This window comes from Hemiscyllium ocellatum, chromosome 4, assembly GCF_020745735.1.
Source record: "Hemiscyllium ocellatum isolate sHemOce1 chromosome 4, sHemOce1.pat.X.cur, whole genome shotgun sequence".
Lineage (NCBI taxonomy): Eukaryota > Metazoa > Chordata > Chondrichthyes > Orectolobiformes > Hemiscylliidae > Hemiscyllium > Hemiscyllium ocellatum.
Genome location: NC_083404.1, coordinates 126,568,570 through 126,591,064, shown reverse-complemented (window position 1 = coordinate 126,591,064; position 22,495 = coordinate 126,568,570). Strand labels below are relative to the sequence as shown.

The following is a 22,495-nucleotide window of genomic DNA, read 5'->3' as shown; positions in this document are numbered from 1 at the left end:
TCTGAGGCTCAAGGTTTCTCTTGGGAAATCTGGCTGCTGTGAATGTGCAGACAAACATCTAGGAAATCTTTTTCACATTTTATCAGAAAATGTGCCACTTTCACAACTACAACATGGTGACTTGCAGATTGGCCAAGTAATGCAACATAGCAATCCACCAAAGGGTTAAATTGCAGCTGTACACACTCTTAAGACCAACATATTCTTCCCAAAGTACCAAACTGAATGCTGTACTTGCAACAGAATCTGACAATAGCTCCACAGGTGTGGCTGTTGCCCTTTTCCCCAGTTTTGCCTTGTATTCCACAGTTCCCACTGCCTGTTAAGATAGGGAATCGATTTTCGGTGTATTTTAGACCTGTGCTAGCTTTGAGGTGTCTTTATATAACATCCAATCACCTCTTGCACCACTGTTCTCATTTAATCATTTAAGGTTTTATTCCAACTTGTTAGCCTTTGATCCGGAGTGTATAATTGTTAACTTTGCAAAACTGGGCAAATAACAACAAATGGGAGTTCATTCTTAATCTTCCTGCTACTGTTCTCAATCTTCAATATGCCACTCTGTTTCTTAATCCAAGACATTGACTTTTCTAAAATCAAACATGAGGCTTGTTGAACAGAGAACTGATCATGTCAGCCTCCCATCGTGTCAACCTATTGTCCTACTCATGCCTCTACCCTTTCTTAATATAAATACCACAGTTATTATGTGGAAGCTTATCAAATGCATTCAGAAAGACCATTTATTTATAGGAAACATCCACAGAGATTTGTCCACTCGTGACCTCAAATACCTCATTTACTAAAAGCAATTTCCTTCTGTACATCTAGCCCCATCTACTGTCCACTGAGGCAGTTACCAAGATTCTTCAACCAATCAGTAGACAGTAGGTGGCAGTGCTTGATAAGTCAGCTGCTGTTGGGCACAAAGTCATTTCATTTATCTTGTGGATCTCTAACAGCAATTCTTGGACCTTATTAATACTTTTGATAATGCTAGATCCCTCATGCTGTCTTGGTGAAGTATCTTTAACGTGTTATTCTCTTAATCTATTCCAATTGTTCTATGTTTTAAGCACAAAGGATATCCAGGTAACAGCTTGTACCCAGTCTACAATGCATTCCTATCCTATTGCTCTCTCACTGTTGTACTAAAACTGCACAGGAAACAGAGCAGAACTGATTTGTATTTTTACATAATTAAAGCTAGTATGGCATCTTTAATGTAATCAAATGTCCTGAAAAATTTCATGTGAGCTGTAAGACACCATGCCATTAAGGAGATTGGAGGGCAGTACAGGGATAGGGAGGGGTTTGAAAACAATAAGCATTTTCACATTGCACACCAATGAAGGTCACCAAACAGTGATTGGGATCATGACCCACTGTAAATTAGATTTAATGGCCTTATGTATTTATGTGAGTACAGTGAAAAGTTTACAAGTCGCCACTTAGGGTACCATATTAGAGACAAAGGTATCTAGGTACAGATTTTTCAGTATAAATTCTTTGAAAGAAATTAGAAAAGAAGAAAGTCGTCCAGCATTACAGACCTTCATGGTCTCTTGGATGCAAAGTACAAACTCATAGGAATACATTTAAAAAATAAAGAAATTTAAAGATCAGAATAATGGACCTTCCATCCTAGTCCATGTCAGGCCTTGCTTCCGTTTGACCAGGGCTTCACCTAGAATTCAGGAGTCTGTGACAACTTCACTTGAGACGAGATAATTCTGTTCAATTCTACTTCCTGGAATCTGAATTTGTTTATTATTTTAGAGTATTGATTTCTCAGTGGTGCTCCTGGTCATCTTAATTCTGATCTCTTACCATTCACATGACCATTGGAAAACTATACCCTAACTTCATTGCCTGTAGGTTCCATTCAGCTGCCCAGATTATTTGACAGCGCAGTTCCTTCAGTGAATGCGTGTGTGTATATGTGTGTGTTGCACTGCTTCCCCACATCCCTTCCAACCATTAGACCCTATTCAATACCCATGTAGTATCGAAGATGAGTGATGCAGTCTAATATCAAAGCTCACACTTTTTGAAGTGTGCAAGACTCCACTGGTCTTAACATGACTTAAAAATAGCTACTATTTTGACACTGTACATGACAAGGACATCAGTGTCCACTATCAGTTATTTGTGCAAGCATAGATGCTTCAAATTTCAGATTTGTTCTTCTTTTGTTAGCATTATTCTTGAAGATCACATCAAGTAGGTGAAGGCCTCATTCTCTGCTCAACTCCTGCAAGGTCCCTGTGGAGAGATAACAATCAGCATCTAAAAACAATTTCCCTTTCTCCCTTCCCTCGGCTAGTGTGAAGAGTTCACAAACCTTTAACTAAAAAAAAACCTACAACACTATTTACTCAGCAAAGCAGAAAATTATTGAGATGTATCCTAAATGTGAACAAGGACAAATTCAACCCAGTTTCTGCTTCATTATCCGCAAAGTGATAAAAGGCTTATCAACAGTGCTATGAACTAATAGTTGCACTTAACTTGCTGACTAATGTTCACTTTGGGTTCCACTCAGCTGCTGACCTCATTAGAGAATGGGTTCAAACACAGACAAAAGACTTGAGAGTGACTGCCTGTAGCATCAAGGAGCCTTGGTAGAACTAGAATCACTAGGAATCCGATCTAGAGAAAGCTCTCTGCTAAATGAATGTGCCTGCTACAGAGAAAGATGATAAGACTGTTGGAGGTCAGTCAATCTTAGCTCTAGGATGTCTCCGCAGGAGTTTCTCAGTGTAGTGTCCTCAGCCCACCTTCAGCTGCTTCGTCAATGATCTTCCCACCATCACAAAGTCAGAAGTGAGGAAGTTCAGCGATTGTGCAATGTATACCACTTGTGACTTCTTCAATGCTGAAAAAGTTTTATGTCCAAATGTAGTAAGACCTGCACAATATCCAGGCCTGGGCTGACGAGGAACATTTGCAACACAAATGTGCTAGACCGTGGCTATCAATAACAAGAAAGAAACTAACCATTGCAACTTGACATTCAATGGTCTTACCCTCACTGAATTCCCCCACTAGCAACAGCCTGGTGTTACCATTGACCAAAAACTCAACCAGATGAGCATATAAATGCAACAGCAACTCACAGGCTAGAACTCTTCCAAAGACTGTCCACCACCTACAAGACACAAATCAGGAGGAAAGTGTGATGGAATATTCTCCACTTGAATGTGTGTTGCTGTAGCAATATTCAAAGACCTTGACACCATCCTATAAAGCAACCTGCTTAATTGGCATCACATCCACTCCCTCTACCACCGACAGTCAATAGCAACTGTGTGTACTATCTGCAAGATGCAGTAATTCACCAAGGCTTCTTAGGCAGCACTTTCCAAACCCATGACCACATCTATTCAGAAGGACACAGGCGATACATGAGAACACCATGTTCCCCTCCAAGCTACTCACCATCCAGAATCAGAAATATATTGCTATCCCTTCACTGATTAGATCAAAATTCTACAATTCTCTTGTAAGAGCATTGTGGGTCAATTTACAGCACATGAACTGCAGCAGTTCAAGGCAGTAGGGATGGGTAATAAATGCTGTACATACCATCGAAGCCCACATACCCAACTGAATTTATAAAAATGAAACCATCTTGTTCAATTGCCTTTGCTGTTTTGTATTTCTCCTTTAATACCCACCAAATCAAACTTGCCTGCAGGCTCTCTTTTCCCGGTCTGAGTCCACCAGTCTCCTGTTTCTTCATATTTTTCTTTTGTCATTTTCTTCCAATGTTAATCATGTCCATGAGATTCCACGGAATGTTGTCTCATAGAAAGCAACTGACCCAGATAGACTCCCCAGCTGTGCACTCCAATCCTGTGTGGAACAGCTGGCAGGAGTATTTGCAGACATCTTTAACCACTCCTTATTCTGACAGGAGGTTCCTACATGCTTCAAGAAAATTACTATCATCCCAGTTCCAAAGATAAATCAGGCAACGTGCCTTAATGAATCCTGCCTATTGGTTCTGACACCCACTTTGAGAGTGGAGTAATGGCCCACATCAACTCCAGCCTCCAAGATTGCCTTAATCCACTGTAATTTGCCTACCATCGTAATAGCTCCACGGCAGATGCCATCTCCCTGGTGCTACTCTCATCCCTGGAACATCTTGATAACAAGGACACTTAGGTCATACTCCTTGACTTTATTGACTTTAGCTTTGCCTTCATCACCATAATTCCAAATAAACTAATCTCCAAACTCCAAGACCAATGTCTCTGCTCCCCATTCTGCAACTGGATCCTCAACTTCCTGACCCATAGACTGCAAAGAGTAGGGATAAGCAATAGTGCCTCCTCCATGATAACCCTCAATACTGATGCCCTGCAAGACTGCACATTCACCCCCATACTATATTCAGGAAACTCAGTATGTCTTATTGATTTTTATAAATGCACCATAGAAAACATCCTATCCGCGTGCATTACAGCTTGATATGGCAACTGCCCTGCCCAATACCGCAAGAAACTACAGAGAGTTCTGAACGCAGCCCAGTCTATCAAGATAACCAGCCTTCCTTCCATTGACTCCATTTAAACTTCCCACTGCCTCAGGACAGCAGCCAACATAATCAAAGACCCCCCCCCCCATCTATTATACTCTCTTCCACCCTCTCCCATTGGGCAGAAGGTACAAAAGTTTGAAAACACATACCAGAAGATTTAAGAACAGCTTCTTCACCACTGTTATCAGACCTGTGAACAGACCTCTCATATATTAGTGTTTCTTTCTCTACACCTCTGTAATATGACATTCTGTTCTATTACCCTAATGATCTTATGCAGGAAATGATTTGTCTGGTTAGCACACAAAACAACAAAACTGTATCTCGGCCGATAATAAATCAAATAAAATCAAAGATTCAGTTCCTGCTCCTTTACCTACAGCACAATGGACTGTAGCAGTTCAAGGCAGCAGCTCATCACCACCTTCTCAGGGGTAACTAGGGATGGGCAATAAATGCTGGCCCAGCCAGTGGCACCTACATCCCATGAGTGAACTAACGAAAAAAGTCACGTTTGTGAAAGAGAGATAGTTTGTATCTTCAAGTCTGCAGATATTGGAGGGAGAGCAATAGGTGCTGACTTGATGTCCACATCCCCATAATGAATTAAAACAAAAATATGTGGATATAGGCGGAAACACAAAGCCATCCACTTTGGATTGAAAATCAAGGTATTTCCAAAATGAAGCAAAACTGGCAATTGTGAGGAACGTCTGGCAGACCCTATTCTGACCTATAGCATTCCATTGTATCTCAGGAATAACACAGTGACCTTGAAGAGGGTGTTCAGCATGGTTTGCCATTGATACTGGGCCTTGTTTTAAAAGGAAGAACATCTGCAGAAGAGACAATTACAATTCTTTAGGCACATACTTAAGAGAAAGAAACTACAGCATCTTCCAGTGACTCTCAAAATAGAGGGCTGTGGTGCAACAGAGAGATGAATCATTGATTTGTACATTACAGAAAAGGCCCCTCAGTCTATCGAGTCTGCAATGCCAAAATATACAAAATCTATACAGTCCCACTGTCCAGTACTTGGCCCATCGTCTTCAAGTGCTCGTCCAGGTACTTTGTAAAGATTGTGATGTTTCCCCTCTTCTTCTACCCTCTCAAACAGTGCATTCCAGACCCCACCATCCTCTGAGCAAAAATAATTCCAAATCCCCTCTAAACCTCCTGCCTTTCACTTTAGAAGTGTTCCCTCTTGTTACTGACCTTTCAGCTAAGAGGAACAACTGCTTTCTATCTATCCTGTCTTATACCCCTCACAACCTTACACACCTCTATCAGACTGCCCCTCAACCTTCTCTGCTCCAAAGAAAACAACCCAAACTTATCCAGCTTCTCGTCAGAGCTAAGATGCTCTATCCTGTGAATAAAAAAGGAAGTAGACTACCAGCTTAAGAAACAGAACAGGCAAAAACCTGGGAAAGGATAAGCACTCAGTGCTAATTACGGAGGTCCAGGCTCTTGAGCCCAAGGTTTGAGATGTGGAATAGATTACAACTGCATTTTGTAGCACTTGTTTTAAATTGTGCTATGAAGTTATTATATCCCAGTTACTGGAAAGAGTGACAGAGGGGGATGTGTTAAATATTGTTCTTTGGGTAAAGGCTTGTATCTTTGTTTTGTAAAAGTCCCTTTAAATGCAAAAGGGTTCTGGAAAAGGTGTAATTGGAATTCCCAGCAAATATCTCAGTCAAGAACAGGCCAGGTGATCTCAGGTTACGATGGGGATGAGAATGGGAGAGAGCAAACAATTGCAGTATTGACTTAAAGAAAAAACCTGACTCAGAACAGAAGCTGCTGCTGTGAAACCAGAAGTAACTGTTTGTGTAAAAGTCCACAAGATACTTCTAATGGTGTTTTGTCCAGAATCTCCAGATCACAAAAGAAACAATCTCTCCATGGAAGAGAGTTTTACCAGAGTTGACCAGGCTGTTAGAGATTATGGAGATTATCCCAGGAGTTGGACACCGGATTCTCTGGAAATCTGTGCTGTCAGGATTGGGGCAACTGGAGAGAGGGAGTGGGCCTTACTGCTGCTAATCACTTCCAGAAGATTCAAACCAAGTTGAGTGGTTGGTTGAAAGGTCGGCTCTGGTGCCAACTCCTGACACTTCTTGTGTGGTGGGAGACACTTTACAACAGCTTTGATGCTCCAAGTCTGCCAACAGCATTGTACTGCTGTTTTAAAGTGAAATCTACCCTTTTAGGTTAAAGTATCATTTTGCCTATTTAATTCATGTTTAAATCATCAATTTTTGTTTGAAAGTGACAACAAAAAGTTCAGAAAGTGCAACCTTGTCCTTCAATAGGCTGGCTGGAAGGAGACAGAGGGTAGTGGCTGGCTGGAAGGAGACAGAGGGTAGTGGCTGGCTGGAAGGAGACAGAGGGTAGTAGTTGATGGATTATGTTCATCTTGGAGTGCAGTTACTAGCGGTGTACCACAAGGATCTGTTTTGGGACCATTGCTTTTTGTTATCTTTATAAATGATCTAGAGGAAGGACTTGAAAGCTGGGTAAGCAAGTTTGCGGATGACACAAAAGTCGGTGGAGTTGTGGATAGTGAGGAAGGAAGTGGTAGGTTACAGCGGGATATAGATAAGTTGCAGAGCTGGGCGGAAATGTGGCAAATGGAATTCAATGTAGCTAAGTGCGAAGTCATTCACTTTGGTAGGAATAACAAGATGATGGATTACTGGGCTAATGGTAGGCTACTTGGTAGTGTGGATGAGCAGAGGGATCTTGGTGTCCATGTACACAGATCTCTGAAAGTTGCCACCCAGGTAAATAGTGCTGTGAGGAAGGCATATGGTGTACTGGGCTTTATTGGCAGAGGAATTGAGTTCCGGAGTCCTGAGGTCATGTTGCAACTGTATAAGACTCTGGTGCGGCCTCATCTGGAGTATTGTGTGCAGTTTTGGTCGCCATACTATAGGAAGGATGTGGAAGCTTTAGAACGAGTGCAGAGGAGGTTTACCAGGATGTTGCCTGGAATGGTAGGAAAATCTTATGAGGAAAGGCTGAGGCACTTGGGGCTGTTCTCATTGGAGAAGAGAAGGTTTAGGGGAGATCTGATAGAAGTGTATAAGATGATTAGGGGTTTAGATAGGGTAGATACTAAGAACCTTTTACCGCTAATGGAGGCAGGTGTTACTAGGGGACATAGCTTTAAATTAAGGGGTGGTAGGTATAGGACAGATGTTAGGGGTAGATTCTTCACACAGCGGGTTGTGAGTTCATGGAATGCCCTGCCCGTATCAGTGGTGAACTCTCCTTCTTTATGGTCATTTAAGCGGGCATTGGATAGGCATTTGGAAGTTATTGGGCTAGTATAGGTTAGGTAGGATTCGGTCGGCGCAACATCGAGGGCCGAAGGGCCTGTACTGCGCTGTATCCTTCTATGTTCTATATAATTACTTTGAGTCTTTAAGAAAAACTGGCGCTCTCTAAGGGAATCATAACAAAGGATAAAGATCACTGTATTTCCTCCCCTCCCAACCCCCAAAACCTGTTATTGTGTTTGAATTATAATAATTCATGTTTCTTTCTCATAAGAATTGTCTTTATGTTAATGGTTAGGTTCTTGAACATTTGTGATCCTTCAAGACCATACCCAGACATAGCATTCTGCCACGGCTGCAATGTTAGCTCCCCCAAGGATCTATACCAACTTATGATAAATCCTATCTTATGATATTCTCCATAATCATGGGATCAGTTTCATGAGCTACATGGACAATTCAAGCCTGGTCTCTCACCTCTCTCAATCTCTATCAAGGAAGTCTGCTATCCATTCCTAGATGAATCTCAGTTTTCTCCAGTTATAGCATTCAGAGAGACAAACGACTACGCTGTAGCTCTCACCAAACACTCCCATATGTGGCCCTAATTACCCAGACTGATCAGTTTCAGAATGAACCACATTGAATTATTTTCCTATCTCATTATCACTCAGCTCCTCATTACCTCACCTATCTGTTGGTAAAATTTACCAATGCATTTACCACTTGCAGAATCAACTATTTCCAAAGAACTGGCCACGCAGTCAAACCTTCCAACCCATCAAGTCTGCTCTGCCATTCAATTAGATCATTGCTGACCTGATCATCCTAAATTCCACTTTCCTGCCTTCTCCCAATAACCTTTGACTCCCTTAAGGATTAAAAATCTGTCTTTCAGCCTTGATTAACCCAGCCTTGACTGCCCTCTGCAGTAAATAATCCCTCAAATTCACTACCCTCAGAGAAGAAATTCCTTATCTCTGCCTTAAAAGGGCAGCCACTTAGATTATTCTCCCAAGTGCTAAACCCTCCCACCGGGGGAAATAACCTCTCTATCTACTCTGTCAAGTTTCCTCAGAATCTTCTATGTTTTAGTAAGATCTTCTCTCATTCCTCTAAGCTCCCTTAAACCCCAAGCTCGTCAATCTTTTTTCATAAGGCACTCCCTCCGTACTGGATATCTCTGGATTGACTAATGCTGCTATGTATTTCCTTAGATAAAGGGCCAAAAACTATTCAGTATGCCAACTGTGCTCTGAGTAGTACCTTGGATAGTTTCAGCAAAACACCTGCTTTTATACACCGTTTTCTTTGAAATAAAGGCCAACATTCCATTTGCCTTTTACCCATTGTGTTTGGATTCTAACGTTTTGTGATGTATGCACAAGGACTCCCAAATTTCTCTGTTCTGTAGCTTTCTGCACTCTTTCTCCATTTAAATAATATTCAGCTGCTCTAATCTTCCTGCCAAAGTGCATAACCTCACATTTTTCTACAGAATAATCCATCTGCCAAGTTTTCTGCCTACTGTTTCCGTGCTGTACATCTCTATGACTCACTCAGACTGCCTGTGTCCCTCTGCAGACAAAGGATTCCACTCCACTTGCCTTCCACCTATTGTTGTGTTTTCTGCCTATGTTGTTATAGTTCACTTTCCTCATTTAAGTCATTAATACATAATAAATAATTGTGGCCTCAGCACAGATGGAGCACTTCACTAGTTACAAATTGCAACATCCGAGGAGCAGGATAATCAATGATTCAGGGAAAAACCCTTCATCAGCAATCTTTACTGATGAAGGGCTTATGCCTGAAACATCGACTCGCCTGTTCCTCGGATGCTGCCCGACCTGCTGTACTTTTCCAGCACCACACGCTCAATTCTGATCTCCAGCGTCTGCAGTCCTCACTTTCTCCTATTAATTAGTCAATCCAATATAATATAATATTCCTAATACAGTATTCCCAATACCATGGCCTAACGTGTGGTGCGTTATGAAAATCCAAATATAATCACATTCATTTTTACCTACTTGCTTTGTCACTTCCTCAAAGAATTCTTATAAATTTTCAGACATGATTACCTCTTCATGAAGCTACTCCAATCATAGTCTCTGTGGCTACTTTCTTTAATATCCAAGGATATATTCTACTGGTCCATATAGTTATAGAGATGTACCTTTGGTCCAACTTGCCAAGATATCCTAAATTAATCTAGCACCATTTGCTAGCATTTGACCCATTACCCTTTAAACCCTTCCTATTCATACACTCATCCCCTTTTAAATGTTGTAGTTGCACCAGCCTCCACCACATCCTCTGTAGTTCATTCCATAGATGTACCACCCTTTGCATGAAAATGTTGCCCCTTAGGTCCCTTTTAAATCTTTCCCCTCTCATCTTAAACCTATGCCCTCTAGTTTTGGATTCAGCATGGGGAAAAGACTATGACTATTCACCGTATCTATGCCCCTCATGATTTTATGAACTTCTATAAGGTCACCCCTCATTCATCAACCCTTCAGGGAAAATAGCCCGGATTCCTGCTTTCCACTCTGGTTGAGACTTGCTTGAATTAGCTGACTTGAGATCAATATCCATAGTGTGTGGAGAACAAATTATGAAAAAGGTATTTTATTCAGAAGATAATGATTACATACAGAATCTACTTTTTTGAAGGCAGACTCCCAGAGTTCCATTAGCACATAGACTGTGACTAGCTAAATGATGATGAAAGGTTAAGTCGTCAGGACATTTGCACCAGGCAGCCTCTTGTGACAATAATTTTCAAAGTAATGGCACTTGAATTATTCAGCTGAGATTATTTGCATTAATTAAAAAAACTCTCTTTGCAATCCAGAGTTGAACGACGCTTCACAAAAGCCTCAAGTCACTCTGGAATATTCTCAACACATGTAGGTGCAGATCCGGGCATTTTGTTGTTTTTATTTTAAATTATGGATCAGTGCAAACAACTGTACAAAAGCAGGAGTTATCAGAAGTCCAGGACACAATCAGGTCAGTATTACTGTGAAATCTATATAATATCCTCCAATCATTTGAATTAATGATAAATACTGAGCTTATAAAATAAAAAAGACAGGTTACTGACAGCCACGTAACATTTATCAACTTTGCTCACTGGTGACAATTTAGTTAAATCACTCATCTGTATTTATTATTTGTGTTTACTTAAAGGCCTCTATCCTGAACATTCCTGGCACTGACTGATCCTCAGCTAGAAATATAGATTTCTTTTAATAGGGAAATTTCCATTTAAAATAAAGTACTTTCCACATGCATAATTACAAAACAAAAGAGTGGCCTGGAGACATTTCACAGTTCTCTGTAACAAAACAAAAACCCCATCTCCATTTTTAAAAAAAAACTCAAAAGATTTGCCTTCTATGTGCTTACCAACACCATTTCACCTCATGGGTTTTAACGTTATACTTGGGGATATTGTAACTTTCATTCACCAAAAATGAACTGTAGAAAAGGAATACAAGAATTGTTACAGTTCACTGCTTGTACAGCTTTCTGGTCAGAGTTTTAAGTGCAGCTGCAATGCAACAAGTCATGCAGAATGCTTCAAATCGAGGTCTCTTTACGATCTTTGCTTGGAGAGGGTTTCAATGTTTCCTTCACAGATTTGGGCTGCTCTTGTGCAACTCTTGTGTCGCTCACAACGTCCCTATGCTGCTGAGCGCTAGTGGCATTCTCCCCAAGTTCCTCTGCATCTTCCTGAGTCTGATTCTCTCGTTTCAGTCTTTGCATCTGTAACAGTCGAAGCTGCACTCGCAGTTCGATAATGGCCTCTCGTTCATCGTGGATTGCTTGGTTCAGGTGGTTGTTCTTCACCTGACAAAAAAGAAACAGTGAACATTAAACTGCCTGGGCCATAAGTTATGGAATTCAACCTATACAGTTTTCTTGTGAACCAAGAAAACATTGCAGATTGTAACTACCGATGAAAAAATAAATCCAATTGCAAAAAGAAATGTAATGGGGAAGGACTTCCTGCACCCGCACGGGCCTACTTACCATACCAGAGCACCAGGTGCATATATTTAAACAGACAAGTTGACTTAATGCAGACTAACAATGAAGTTCAAATTACCCACATTTAGGTCGATGCAATTCTTAACCAATTGCAAGTGCTCATAGCTAGCACACACATTTTTCCTAATTGTTCCCTCTGTATAACATGAACTGATGATTCAGTGATGGTGGAAATGTAACAAAAACATTTCAGTAAATTAGCTTCCTCATCTTCCAATGAGAAGAATAAATTGTAATATTTCGGTTAAGAGCACATTTTCATGAAACTATTAAGAGAAAGCATCTTAACAAGAGTATTTAATAAAAATGTATTACCCAAAGTGGGACTTGAAATGGTGAAACTAGAGTTGCATTGCCTGGGCTGTGCGACAGCTCCCTGCATAAAGCTCAAGGAAGCAGTGCTCAAAATCTCATTGGGGCTGATATCTCTGGGAACTAATATGAATTATTGCTGCTAAGTTATATTTTTCTATGTGCTACAGTGACATCAATGCTATTTGAGATGCCCGCTGCTGACTAGAAGGGTGTCAGGAACGGTCGCACATGCGTCAAGCCAGTGTGGACCGAATGTACATGCCCAACTGTTCTTAATGCTTCTCCTGTTGGTGTGAGTTTGTGAAAATACAGAGTGCCTGTGTGGATAAAGCTGTTTGTCACTTAGACTTGGCTACCATTCTTAACAAATTACAACTGCAAGGGGTTAATGAAGTGTTTAGGCTTGTTACCTATCTAGGAATTCCTGTACTTGACCACATTCAGGAGTTGAACAGCAACTGCTTATTAAAGCCTAAAGTATTTAATGATGACAAATCTACAAGGCCACAATTAATGTGAATGCAGACTAGAATGACTGCAGTGTTAGGTACTAGCCACACTGAGTGATTCCTCCTGGCTATCATCACTACAATGTTCCCTTTAGTGGCTGAAATGAAAAAAACATAAAAATACCAATGATTAAAGGAGGACCACAAATACTTGGCACACCAACTGTCTTGACTGTAAACAAAAGTACATAATGTTGTCTAATTGCAAGAATTTATGTAGCACCAGTCATTAGCCAAGTTGTCCTTTTGAAGTATTAATTAAAGGTACCTCCAGCTCTTCATTTTGACGCTGTAGGTCTTCCAGGATGAGCTGTAGCTCTTCTTCATCCTCACTCTCGCTCTCACTCTCCGAGGAATATTCCTCTGTTTCGCTCCGGCCGTGCTGTTGCTGCCGACTAAAAAGCAAGCAGGAGAAACCTCATTTTAGATCTTTCCACAGAAGGGAGCCACACTTAAAGTATCTTTGCAGATGGTAAGTGATATTTTTAACATGTTTAATTTTTATGTTTCCCATTGCATGTCAGATTCTTCTGCTGACAACTGTCAAGGCAGATTTGGTCTTCACATTCTCTGAACTGATATCCTCAGCCACTTTGAAATGTGTCTGTAACCATTCTGCTTTTCTTGTTTTTTTTGTTTCATTTAGTGACAGCATCCAATGTTAGCTCTTTATTGAAATGTCGTCACTGTGTATTTACTATTGGAATTATTATTGTAATTCAAAATCTGAAGTTAAGATTACAATGGAGAGAAAGGTTAAGACCATCTACAAATGTTTGCTTTGCCCAACCCAGCAATCCAGTCCAAGCTCATATCCACATTCCTGTCAATAAGGAAACTGGCCCATTTCGTTTCAAAATAATTTAGAGTCATACAGCATCAAAACAGGCCTTTCAGTCTATGTCATACTCTTTTCCTACATCTGGCCAATATCCATGTGGAGTCATAGAGTCATACAGCATGGAAACAGTCCCTTTAGTCCAACTCATCACACCAACCATATTCCCAAACTAGTCCCACTTGACTGAGCTTCACACATATCCCTCCAAACTTTTCCTATTCATGTACTTATCCACTGTCTTTTAAATGTATTATCTGTACTTTCAATGATCACTTTCTCTGGCAGGGGATGCACCACCCCCTGTATTAGAAGGTTTCTTTTAAACCTTTCCTTTAAAAATATATCATTTAATTTTGGACTCCCCTGCAAGCATACCAAATTTAACCAATTTGATATTTACTGTACCAGGCATGCTTTTCAATAGCGTGTTACTCACCTCTGAATTTCTGCAATCTCAGCTCGAAGGCGTTCAATTTCCTCTTTCTCGGATGCAATTTGCCGCCGTAAATACTGTTCCATGGCCAGCAGTTCCTCCTGCTCTGTCAGGATCTCATTTTCCTTTAAAACAACTTTTCCATGTAAGAACTAAAGCAATTCCTGACACATGGCTAAACAGTGACTGGACAAAATGCCATGTTCATAAGTGCCTTGAAGTGTCACGTACTACACTGGTGAAGTATCCGGAGTGCTTCAATGGTCAAAAAATGGAACTATAATAAAGTGACTTAGTAAAGTGAAATCTGTTCAAGGCAATACACTAGGGAGAAACATAATTCTATAGGCCCTGTGGAATTCTCCAGTATTTCGTATAAATAGCACTTCAGATGCTGAAAATCTAAAATAAAAACAGAAAATCGAGGCAAAGCTTAGCTGCGTAGGCAGCTGAACTATTTCAGCTCATGGTCTTTTAATGACCTTTACTTAATAAATGGCTTCCTGTTCACCCACATGCTTGTGTTTTTCCATCAAACGCATATTTCCAATTCCCCATCTCAAACTATTATTTCAGTTAGCCACATTAAATTTCATCTACCACCCTCATCAGATAGCCAAAATGGTTATTTTGAAGGTATGTTAAAGAATTCACCTTTAATAAATCTGTACAGCTGTGATTGACTGATGAATTTCGAACCACCTATTAATATCATCCCAAATTATGGATTCGAAGAGATGTTGAACTGATTGATTTATAGTAAGCTGAAAATGCCAAATGTTCTTCAATCAGCCTCATCACCTTCAAAGATTTGTACATAGGAACACCCAGATCTCTGTTCCTGTATCCTCTTTAAAATTATACTTGATAATATATGCATTTTTTTTTTCTAAAATACTTCACTTTCTATTTCGCATATTTCATTTGCCATGTGTTTGCCCAGTTCACCAGTCTGTGGCTCTCTGGAGTCTATTTCTATTCTCCTTTCTATTTATTATATTCCCAAGTCTTGCATCATCTGTAAACTTTGAAATTACATCCCACAACCAGGTACAGGCCGTTAATCTGAGGTAAATAGCAAGCATCCCAGTACTGACCCCTGGAAGACACCAATTAATTCCTTTCTCCAGTCCAATTAATTATCTTTCACTGATATTTTCTGTTTTCTGTCCTTTAACTATTTCCCACACTGTAATTGCATCTTTAAATCCACAGGTTTCAGTTTTATTAATATATCTGTTACCATGGCACTTTATCAGACATCTTTTAAAACTCTACATGCAAATCAGCCACGCTACCTTCATCAGTCCTCTGTGTTATTTACTCAAAAAAACTCAAATCAAGTTGGTCAGACATATTATGCCTTAAACAAACCTATAATGGCTTCCTTTTATTAACCCAGGGTTCTCCAAATGGCAATTTTGTAAAAGATTTTTAACTGTCCACCTTGTGCTTTATTACCTAGATTAAATAATATTTTAATAGGCCATGTTTCTGTCTTTGGCAGTGTTGGCATGGAACAGTACCTTTTTGGAGAATGAGAAGAATATATATTTTCAGTGCAGATGAACTATAACAAAGATTTAGTTCTTTTTTATTATTCTGTATGTATCACATTTAAATGTGAAGTAAATGGGTGGCACGATGGCTAAGTGGTTAGCACTGTTGCCTCACAGCACCAGGGATCCGGGTTCGATTCCACCCTCGGGCAACTGTCTGTGTGGAGTTTGCACATTCTCCCCATCTCTGCGTGGGTTTCCTCCCACAATCCAAAGATGTGCAAGTTAGGTGAATTGCCATGCTAAATTGCCCCTAGTGTTAGGTGCATTAGACAAGGGTAAATATAGCATCAGGGTGGGTTACTCTTCGGAGGGTTGGTGTGTTGTTGGGCTGAAGGGCCTGTCCCTACATACTGTAGGGAACCTAATCTAATCTAATCTAAATTGTTCATGTGAAAGTATTCAGCCTGGAGCTCGGTGATCACTGGTGTTCTGCAGGAATTGGTTGTGGGACCTGTGCTCTGTGTGATTTTTATAAATGACTTGAATGAGGAAGTGTAAGGGTGGGTTAGTATGTTTGCCGATGACACGAAGGTTGATGGAATGGTGGATAGTGTGGAGGGCTGTTGTAGGGCAACGGTACATTGAAAGGAGGCAGAACTGGGCTGATAAGTGGCAGATGGTGTTCAACCTGGAAAAGTATGAAGTGATTAATTTTGGAAAGTCAAATTTGAGTGCAGAATACAGGGTTAAAGGCAGGATTCTTGGCAATGTAGAGAAACAGAGGGATCTTGGGGTCCATGTCCATAGATCCCTCAAAGTCGCCACCCAAGTTGATAGAGTTGTTAAGGAGGCATACGGTGTGTTAGCTTTCAATAGCAGGGGAACTGAGTTTAAGAGCCACAAGGTTGTGCTGCAGCTCTATAGAGTCCTGGTTAGATGAAACTTGGAATACTGTGTTCAATTCTGGTCGCCTCATTATAGGAATGATGTGGAAACTTTAGAGAGGGTGCAGAGTGGATTTGCCAAAATGCTGCCTAGATTGGAGGGCATGTCTTATGAAGAAAGGTTGAAGGAGCTAGGCTTTTCTCACTGCAGTGAAGAAGGATGAGAGGTGACTTGATACAGGTGCACAAGAGGCATTGATAGAGTGGATAGACAGAGATTTATTCCCAGGGCAAGAAATGGCTATCACGAGGGGACATAATTTTAAGATGATTGGAGGAAGGTTTAAGGGAGATGTCAGAGGTAGGTTCATTACTCAGGAAGGGTGAGTGCATAGAATGCACTGCCAGCGGTGGTAGTAAAATCAGATACATTAGGGACAGTTAAGCGACTCTAGGATAGGCACATGGAAGACAGTACAATGAAGGGTATATGCAGGTTAGTTTGATTTTAGAGTGGGATAAAAGGACGGCACAATATCGAGGGCCAAAGGGCCTTACTATGCTGTACTTGTCTATGTTCTAAATGGCTTAATTTAGTGAAATAAAAATGATTTGAAAATAATTTTTGAACGCAGCACTAAATTAAAAACATAATTCTGACATTTAACAGACCTGAGCTAGAAGAATATTGATAACTTCTTCTTCATTTTCATTCATTTCTTCTTTAGAAACATCCTCCTTGGAAAGGCTTGCAATTTCCTGGGCAATCTTAGTTTCACATTCCTGAAAGTGGATAAAAAGTAAAAGAATGCTGAGATGAAAACAAAAGAATTGTGGTCTAAATGAGAATTGAAAGCGACAGAATAAGACCAAGCAAAGAGGGCAGATGAAACTTGTAGACAGCATCATAAAGGTTTTCAGAAGTACATCAAGAAAATACAGGCAAAGGTAGAAATTAGTGCGTTAAAAACAGATTAATGTATAGGAACATTGCAAGAATTATTAAATTAATATTCAGCTTTGACAATGAATTTAAAATAAGATAGCAAACATCAAGTTATATCTGGAACAATAGAATAAGTAATCTTGAAATTCAAATGAAGAACTAAGTTATGGAGAAAGGGAAAGGAGTTGAAGGGAGGCCCAGAGAGAGTGGGTGCGCCAGAGAGGGGTGGGAGGAGGAGGAAGGCTGTGGATGGGACAAAGCATATAGTTCCTAAATCACATTGCCAAGATTCATTCATATCAGCACCATAATACAAGTGCAAATTTTATTAGAAACATTCATCTAAACATTCATTGTGCCTTGGAAAAATCAAGCCTGGAAATTTTCGATTTACTGTAACATATTACAACACACCAGCCTCAAAGAAAAAGATGTTCCACTCAAACTAACCTGCCTTTTTGCTTCACGCAGTTTACGTTTTAGTGCTGTTAAAATTCGCTGCACCTCCCACAGTCTCTCCTCTTTGGATAAGTCTTTGATGCCAGCTTGTAGGTCTCTGTGCAAGCAATTCAACAGAAATTCCTGGAGGAGCAGAATAAAAGCTTAGGAGGATCTTATTCTGGTTCCAGTACCTGCGATAATGTCACAGAGAACCAACCTCTAAGAAATGCGAGTACATTACAAAGGGAATAACCATTTTGCCTTCTACCTGATGTGAAGAAAGTCTAAAGGAATAAAAAAAAACTTTACTAGATCAAGCTACCTAAAAGTTGATGACTTATTATGCAATATTCATATCCAACATGATGCAGATCATCAGTACACCATCAAGACATACCACTAGAAAGTTTTGATTAAATCAGTTAATTTTTAGAAGACATCTTCCTTAAGGATTCACTTCCTTACTCCTTTCCCCAAGTTACCCTTCTCCTGTGAGAATGGATTTCCCTAGGTCTGTGCCTCTTTACTGAAATACAGTAATTGGAGATTTGGCTGGCAGTCCCATTTTGTGCTTTCAGACTGGTATAATGCACTTTGCTTGTGAGCCTTATGGAATAGTTCTGCCTCCATTAACTCAATCTGTAATCGTCTTGCTTGCAATCTTTAAAAAGGTAAGTATAATGGAAAAAGTAATATGAAAAGAAACAGAAAAAGAGAATTAAAACCACTGAAATCACATAAAAATGCATTATGCTTTTCCACATTCAAGTGACAAGAAACACTTGCTTAGCACTTCCTAGTACACATAACATTGTCAATGTCAGGAAAGCATAGGCAAATCTGCTTCTTGTTGTAAAACACTGCCTATTTAATCATTGACTTTAATATTCTTGTCAGGACTGAATATTGATTAGAAGTGGAAATATTTCAAAGCTGAAAATACTTAAGTCACATTGGAAAATTCATGTGCATTTGTTTTAACTATCAATATCTACAAATTCAGATACTGTCTCGGACACAACCATTTGACCCATCGAGGCCATGTCAGCTCTTTACAAGAGCATTTTAATTACTTCAAGCCCAATCCCATTCCTCTATCCAGAACTCTTTTCCTGTCTTTCATGAACCTTCACTGCCCCCCACCACCAGTCAGAAAAGGTGATGATGCAACTGCCTTTTGAAAATCACAACTGAAAAAATGCCCACCATTCTTTCAGGCCAAACACTACATTTTGCAACTACTTATTGGACTTTTTGGTTTTATTTTTAGTTATTCATTCATTGGATGTCAGAAACTGATGAGGCCAGTATTTATTGACCCCTAATTTCCCTGGTGAAGGTGTCAGGAGCTGCCTTCTTGAACCCCCTCAGGGCCAACCCACAGTTTTGTAAGGAAGGGAGTGCCAGGATTTTGACTCCAACAGTGAAGGAACAACAAGTGTTCCAGCTCAGAATGATGTGTAGCTTGGAAGGTAACTTTAGATTGTGGTATTCCTTTGTCTCTGCCAACCTTGCTCTTCTGGAGGTAGAGGTAGCCAAGGGCAACCAAGGACAGACAATAAATACTGCACAACCAGTGATGCCCATGTCCCATAAGTGAATTTTTTTTAAAAATCACTGGATATTGAATAAAATCACCAACTTTTTCCTTAATACAAAAATGTTGAAGCACATTTCAGCAACCTTTACTGTACTGCATCTGCCACCTGCTAAATCAGCACAGGCTTGAATCAAATCTGAGTGCTTTCTGGTTTGTAATGGTCAGTGCAGCAATAACCCGTAATGCACAGATGCACTGAATGGGCTTAAAACCTTTGCTTTACAATATGCCAGCGTTTTTTTTAAACCAACCAATTAAGTGGGTGGCACGGTGGCAGAGTGGTTAGCACCGCAGCCTCACAGTGCCAGAGACCCCGGTTCAATTCCCGCCTCAGGCAACTGCCGTGTGGAGTTTGCACATTCTCCCCGTGTCTGCGTGGGTTTCCTCCGGGTGCTCCGGTTTCCTCCCACAGTCCAAAGATGTGCAGGTTAGGGGAACTGGCCATGCTAAATTGCCCGTAGTGTTAGGTGAAGGGATAAATGTAGGGGAACAGGTCTGGGTGGGTTGCTCTTTGGAGGGTCGGTGTGGACTTGTTGGGCTGAAGGGCCTGTTTCCACACTGTAGGTAATCTAATCTAATCTATCTATAGTATTTCAGCTGACAGTCTTTCAAACAAAGTGAGAAATCCAAGGAAACAGCACAGAGAATGAAGCATGTGTCCAATGTGAAAAATAAAAGAGGAACAGTGACGGAAAATGATCATGCAACTAGTGTTTTCTTCAGTTTGGTCTACAAGATACAGTTAGACATACCTGCCGGCGAATTTCCTCCTTAATGCTCTCTTGTGTCTCCGGTAAGGCTGGCATTGTTGCCACATTTGACCAACGAAGAGGCTTTACAACTGGTTTCAGCTCGATTTCTCCAAACAGCTCTTTAACATGAGTGAAAAACAGGTATAACACACGATTGCTGATCTACAAAAGAAAGGGCAAGAATTAGTACATGTTAGAAACATACCTGAGAACAGATGAACACTCAAATTCAGACCAAACATTGCCAAGGTTCTTCCTTGCCTAACATGTCCGTGGTGAAGGTGCAGTCTCACAGTTGCCTTATATTTCCATAAACACTCAGTAAAAACAAAATACTGCAGATACTAGAAAGCTGGAAAAAAACCCATAAAACTTGCTGGAGAAACTTGGCAGCACCTATGAAGAGAGAAATAGAGTTACCATTTTAAGTCCAATTATATTTCTTTGAAACTTTGATTTTCTGCAGCATTTTCTACTTTTTTTTTCCGCAGAAATCCTCAGTACCCAATTCCGACACCAGTGCTCAGAAAACATCCAAATTTACAGCTCCAGACATTAATGACAGCATCTCGTAAATTACATTTTGGTGTTACTTAAAATGGAAAAACACTAAGGTATTGTGTAGAATGCATGTCAGTAATTATTCTCATACCTTATTCTGAAGCAGTTTTGCTTCAAATGAGTACTGTCTTCTATGAGCAGGTGAGGTGGATTGGCCATGCTAAATTGCCCTTAGTGCAGGTGAGGAGGATTAGCCATGGGAGATGGAGGGTTACAGGGATATGGTGGGGATGGGGGGAGGATGGGTTCTGGGTGAGATGTTCTTTGGAGGGTCAATGTGAACTTGACAGACTGAATGGCCTGCTTCCATGTAGGGATTCCATGATTCTATAAATTACATCAGTCTTATATTCAAAACAGAGGACATTGTATATCTTGATAATGGACACTGTTCTATCAAGGTATGCCAAGGATATATTGAACATATGCATCATCTGTCAGGAGAAACTCTGTACTGGCATCACAGGATTGAATCCACCCTAAAATGCTGCAAACCGTGGCAAGGTGCCAAACCTGGGTCGGTTCTCTCCATAATCCTTCAGAAAACTAAACAGCATTGTGCAAACTTAAAGGGTACCTCAACTCATTCAAAAATCTCAATTCATGATCAGAAAACATTAGGACGTATCCAGCAGGTCTCGCAGCACCTGCGGATACAGAAACAGAATTATTGTTTTAAGGTTTTTATCATTTCATCAAAAATGCTTAAGATATTTTTGGAACTTTCTGCTTTTGATGCAGATTTTCAGCAACTGTAGTACAGTAGTTTGTTTTTACATGTCAACAGACAGACTTGTGACATCCTCGTGCACAATGATTTATATCCTTGTAAATGGAATGTGGATGTTGTTGGCAATGCTCCTTGAAAAGGTAGAGGTGATCAACCTTCCTAAATTGCCAGAGTGTATTGTAGTGGAGTGTGAAATCTATCAGTAATTAGTGTTTTGGTAAATCTGGGCCCTGCAGTTAATCCTTTGAATTACAGGCATTTATCTACTCCAAGAATCGGTATTTTTAGAGTGAGGGGGAGAGGAGAGGAGAGAAAAGATTGTGCCAGCATTGTTAAAATCTGCTCCAACTGTGACCCAGCACCAACACCCTCACATTACCAGAAGCATACACTGTGCCCTATTTCAGTCAGCAAGGTTGACTTTTAGTTAAATTATGGAATCAATATATTACAAACAAATATCATTCACAGGTTTTCTTGCTTCTCTCCCATCAACCACCACCCCAGAAAAACAAAATCTGGCTATGCTACCAATCACTTTTATGTCGATCAGTAGAATTTGGCTTAACAATGTGAAACAAGTGGCTCTCATTTTTTCAGATGGTTTAGACATTGACATTATGCCTCATCTACACCCATCTATTGAATCTTCATTTGTCCACTACCACCACTTATGCCTTGCACCAATGTCCTTTTATAAATCTAATCTCTTCTGGACTTCACACTGGTAGAGACCTCTTTTCTTGCCTCTGTACCTGGTTGAGAACAGTCAGATCACTAATTCTCTCCCACTATAAAATAGTCATTGACCGGAAACCATTTCTCTCCATAGATTTTGTCTGACTTGAGCATTTCCAGCATTTTCTAATTTCCTTTCGAACTTCCCACATCTGAAAAATTATGCTTTTATAAATCAGGATCATCCCATAACACAATATTGAACAGAATTTGAAGAGGATGTGGGATAATAATGGGCTATGTAATATCATAGATAATAGCTCGGATAGATAGAACTGAGAAGAACAACGTCTCTGACCTCAAGAGGAAAAGGATGTTTGACAGACAGAAGTAGGTAAG

At 40.2% G+C, this 22,495-nt stretch overlaps 1 protein-coding gene across 3 annotated transcripts in view; it reads right to left on the bottom strand.

Annotated features, from left to right (window-relative positions):
* Nucleotides 1–10,460: 10,460 nt before the first annotated feature.
* Nucleotides 10,461–22,495, bottom strand: part of ralbp1 (ralA binding protein 1) — a 64,601-nt gene continuing 52,566 nt past the window's right edge. For all 3 annotated transcript variants that reach the window (XM_060823850.1, XM_060823848.1, XM_060823849.1), the window contains 6 exons: nucleotides 20,128–20,289; nucleotides 17,785–17,916; nucleotides 17,061–17,171; nucleotides 14,006–14,127; nucleotides 12,997–13,123; nucleotides 10,461–11,703 (listed from right to left, as the gene is read on the bottom strand). In XM_060823850.1, coding sequence (XP_060679833.1) covers nucleotides 11,434–11,703; nucleotides 12,997–13,123; nucleotides 14,006–14,127; nucleotides 17,061–17,171; nucleotides 17,785–17,916; nucleotides 20,128–20,289 — 924 coding nt within the window. In that variant the 3' untranslated portion in view covers nucleotides 10,461–11,433. The remainder of the gene's footprint in view (nucleotides 11,704–12,996; nucleotides 13,124–14,005; nucleotides 14,128–17,060; nucleotides 17,172–17,784; nucleotides 17,917–20,127; nucleotides 20,290–22,495) is intronic.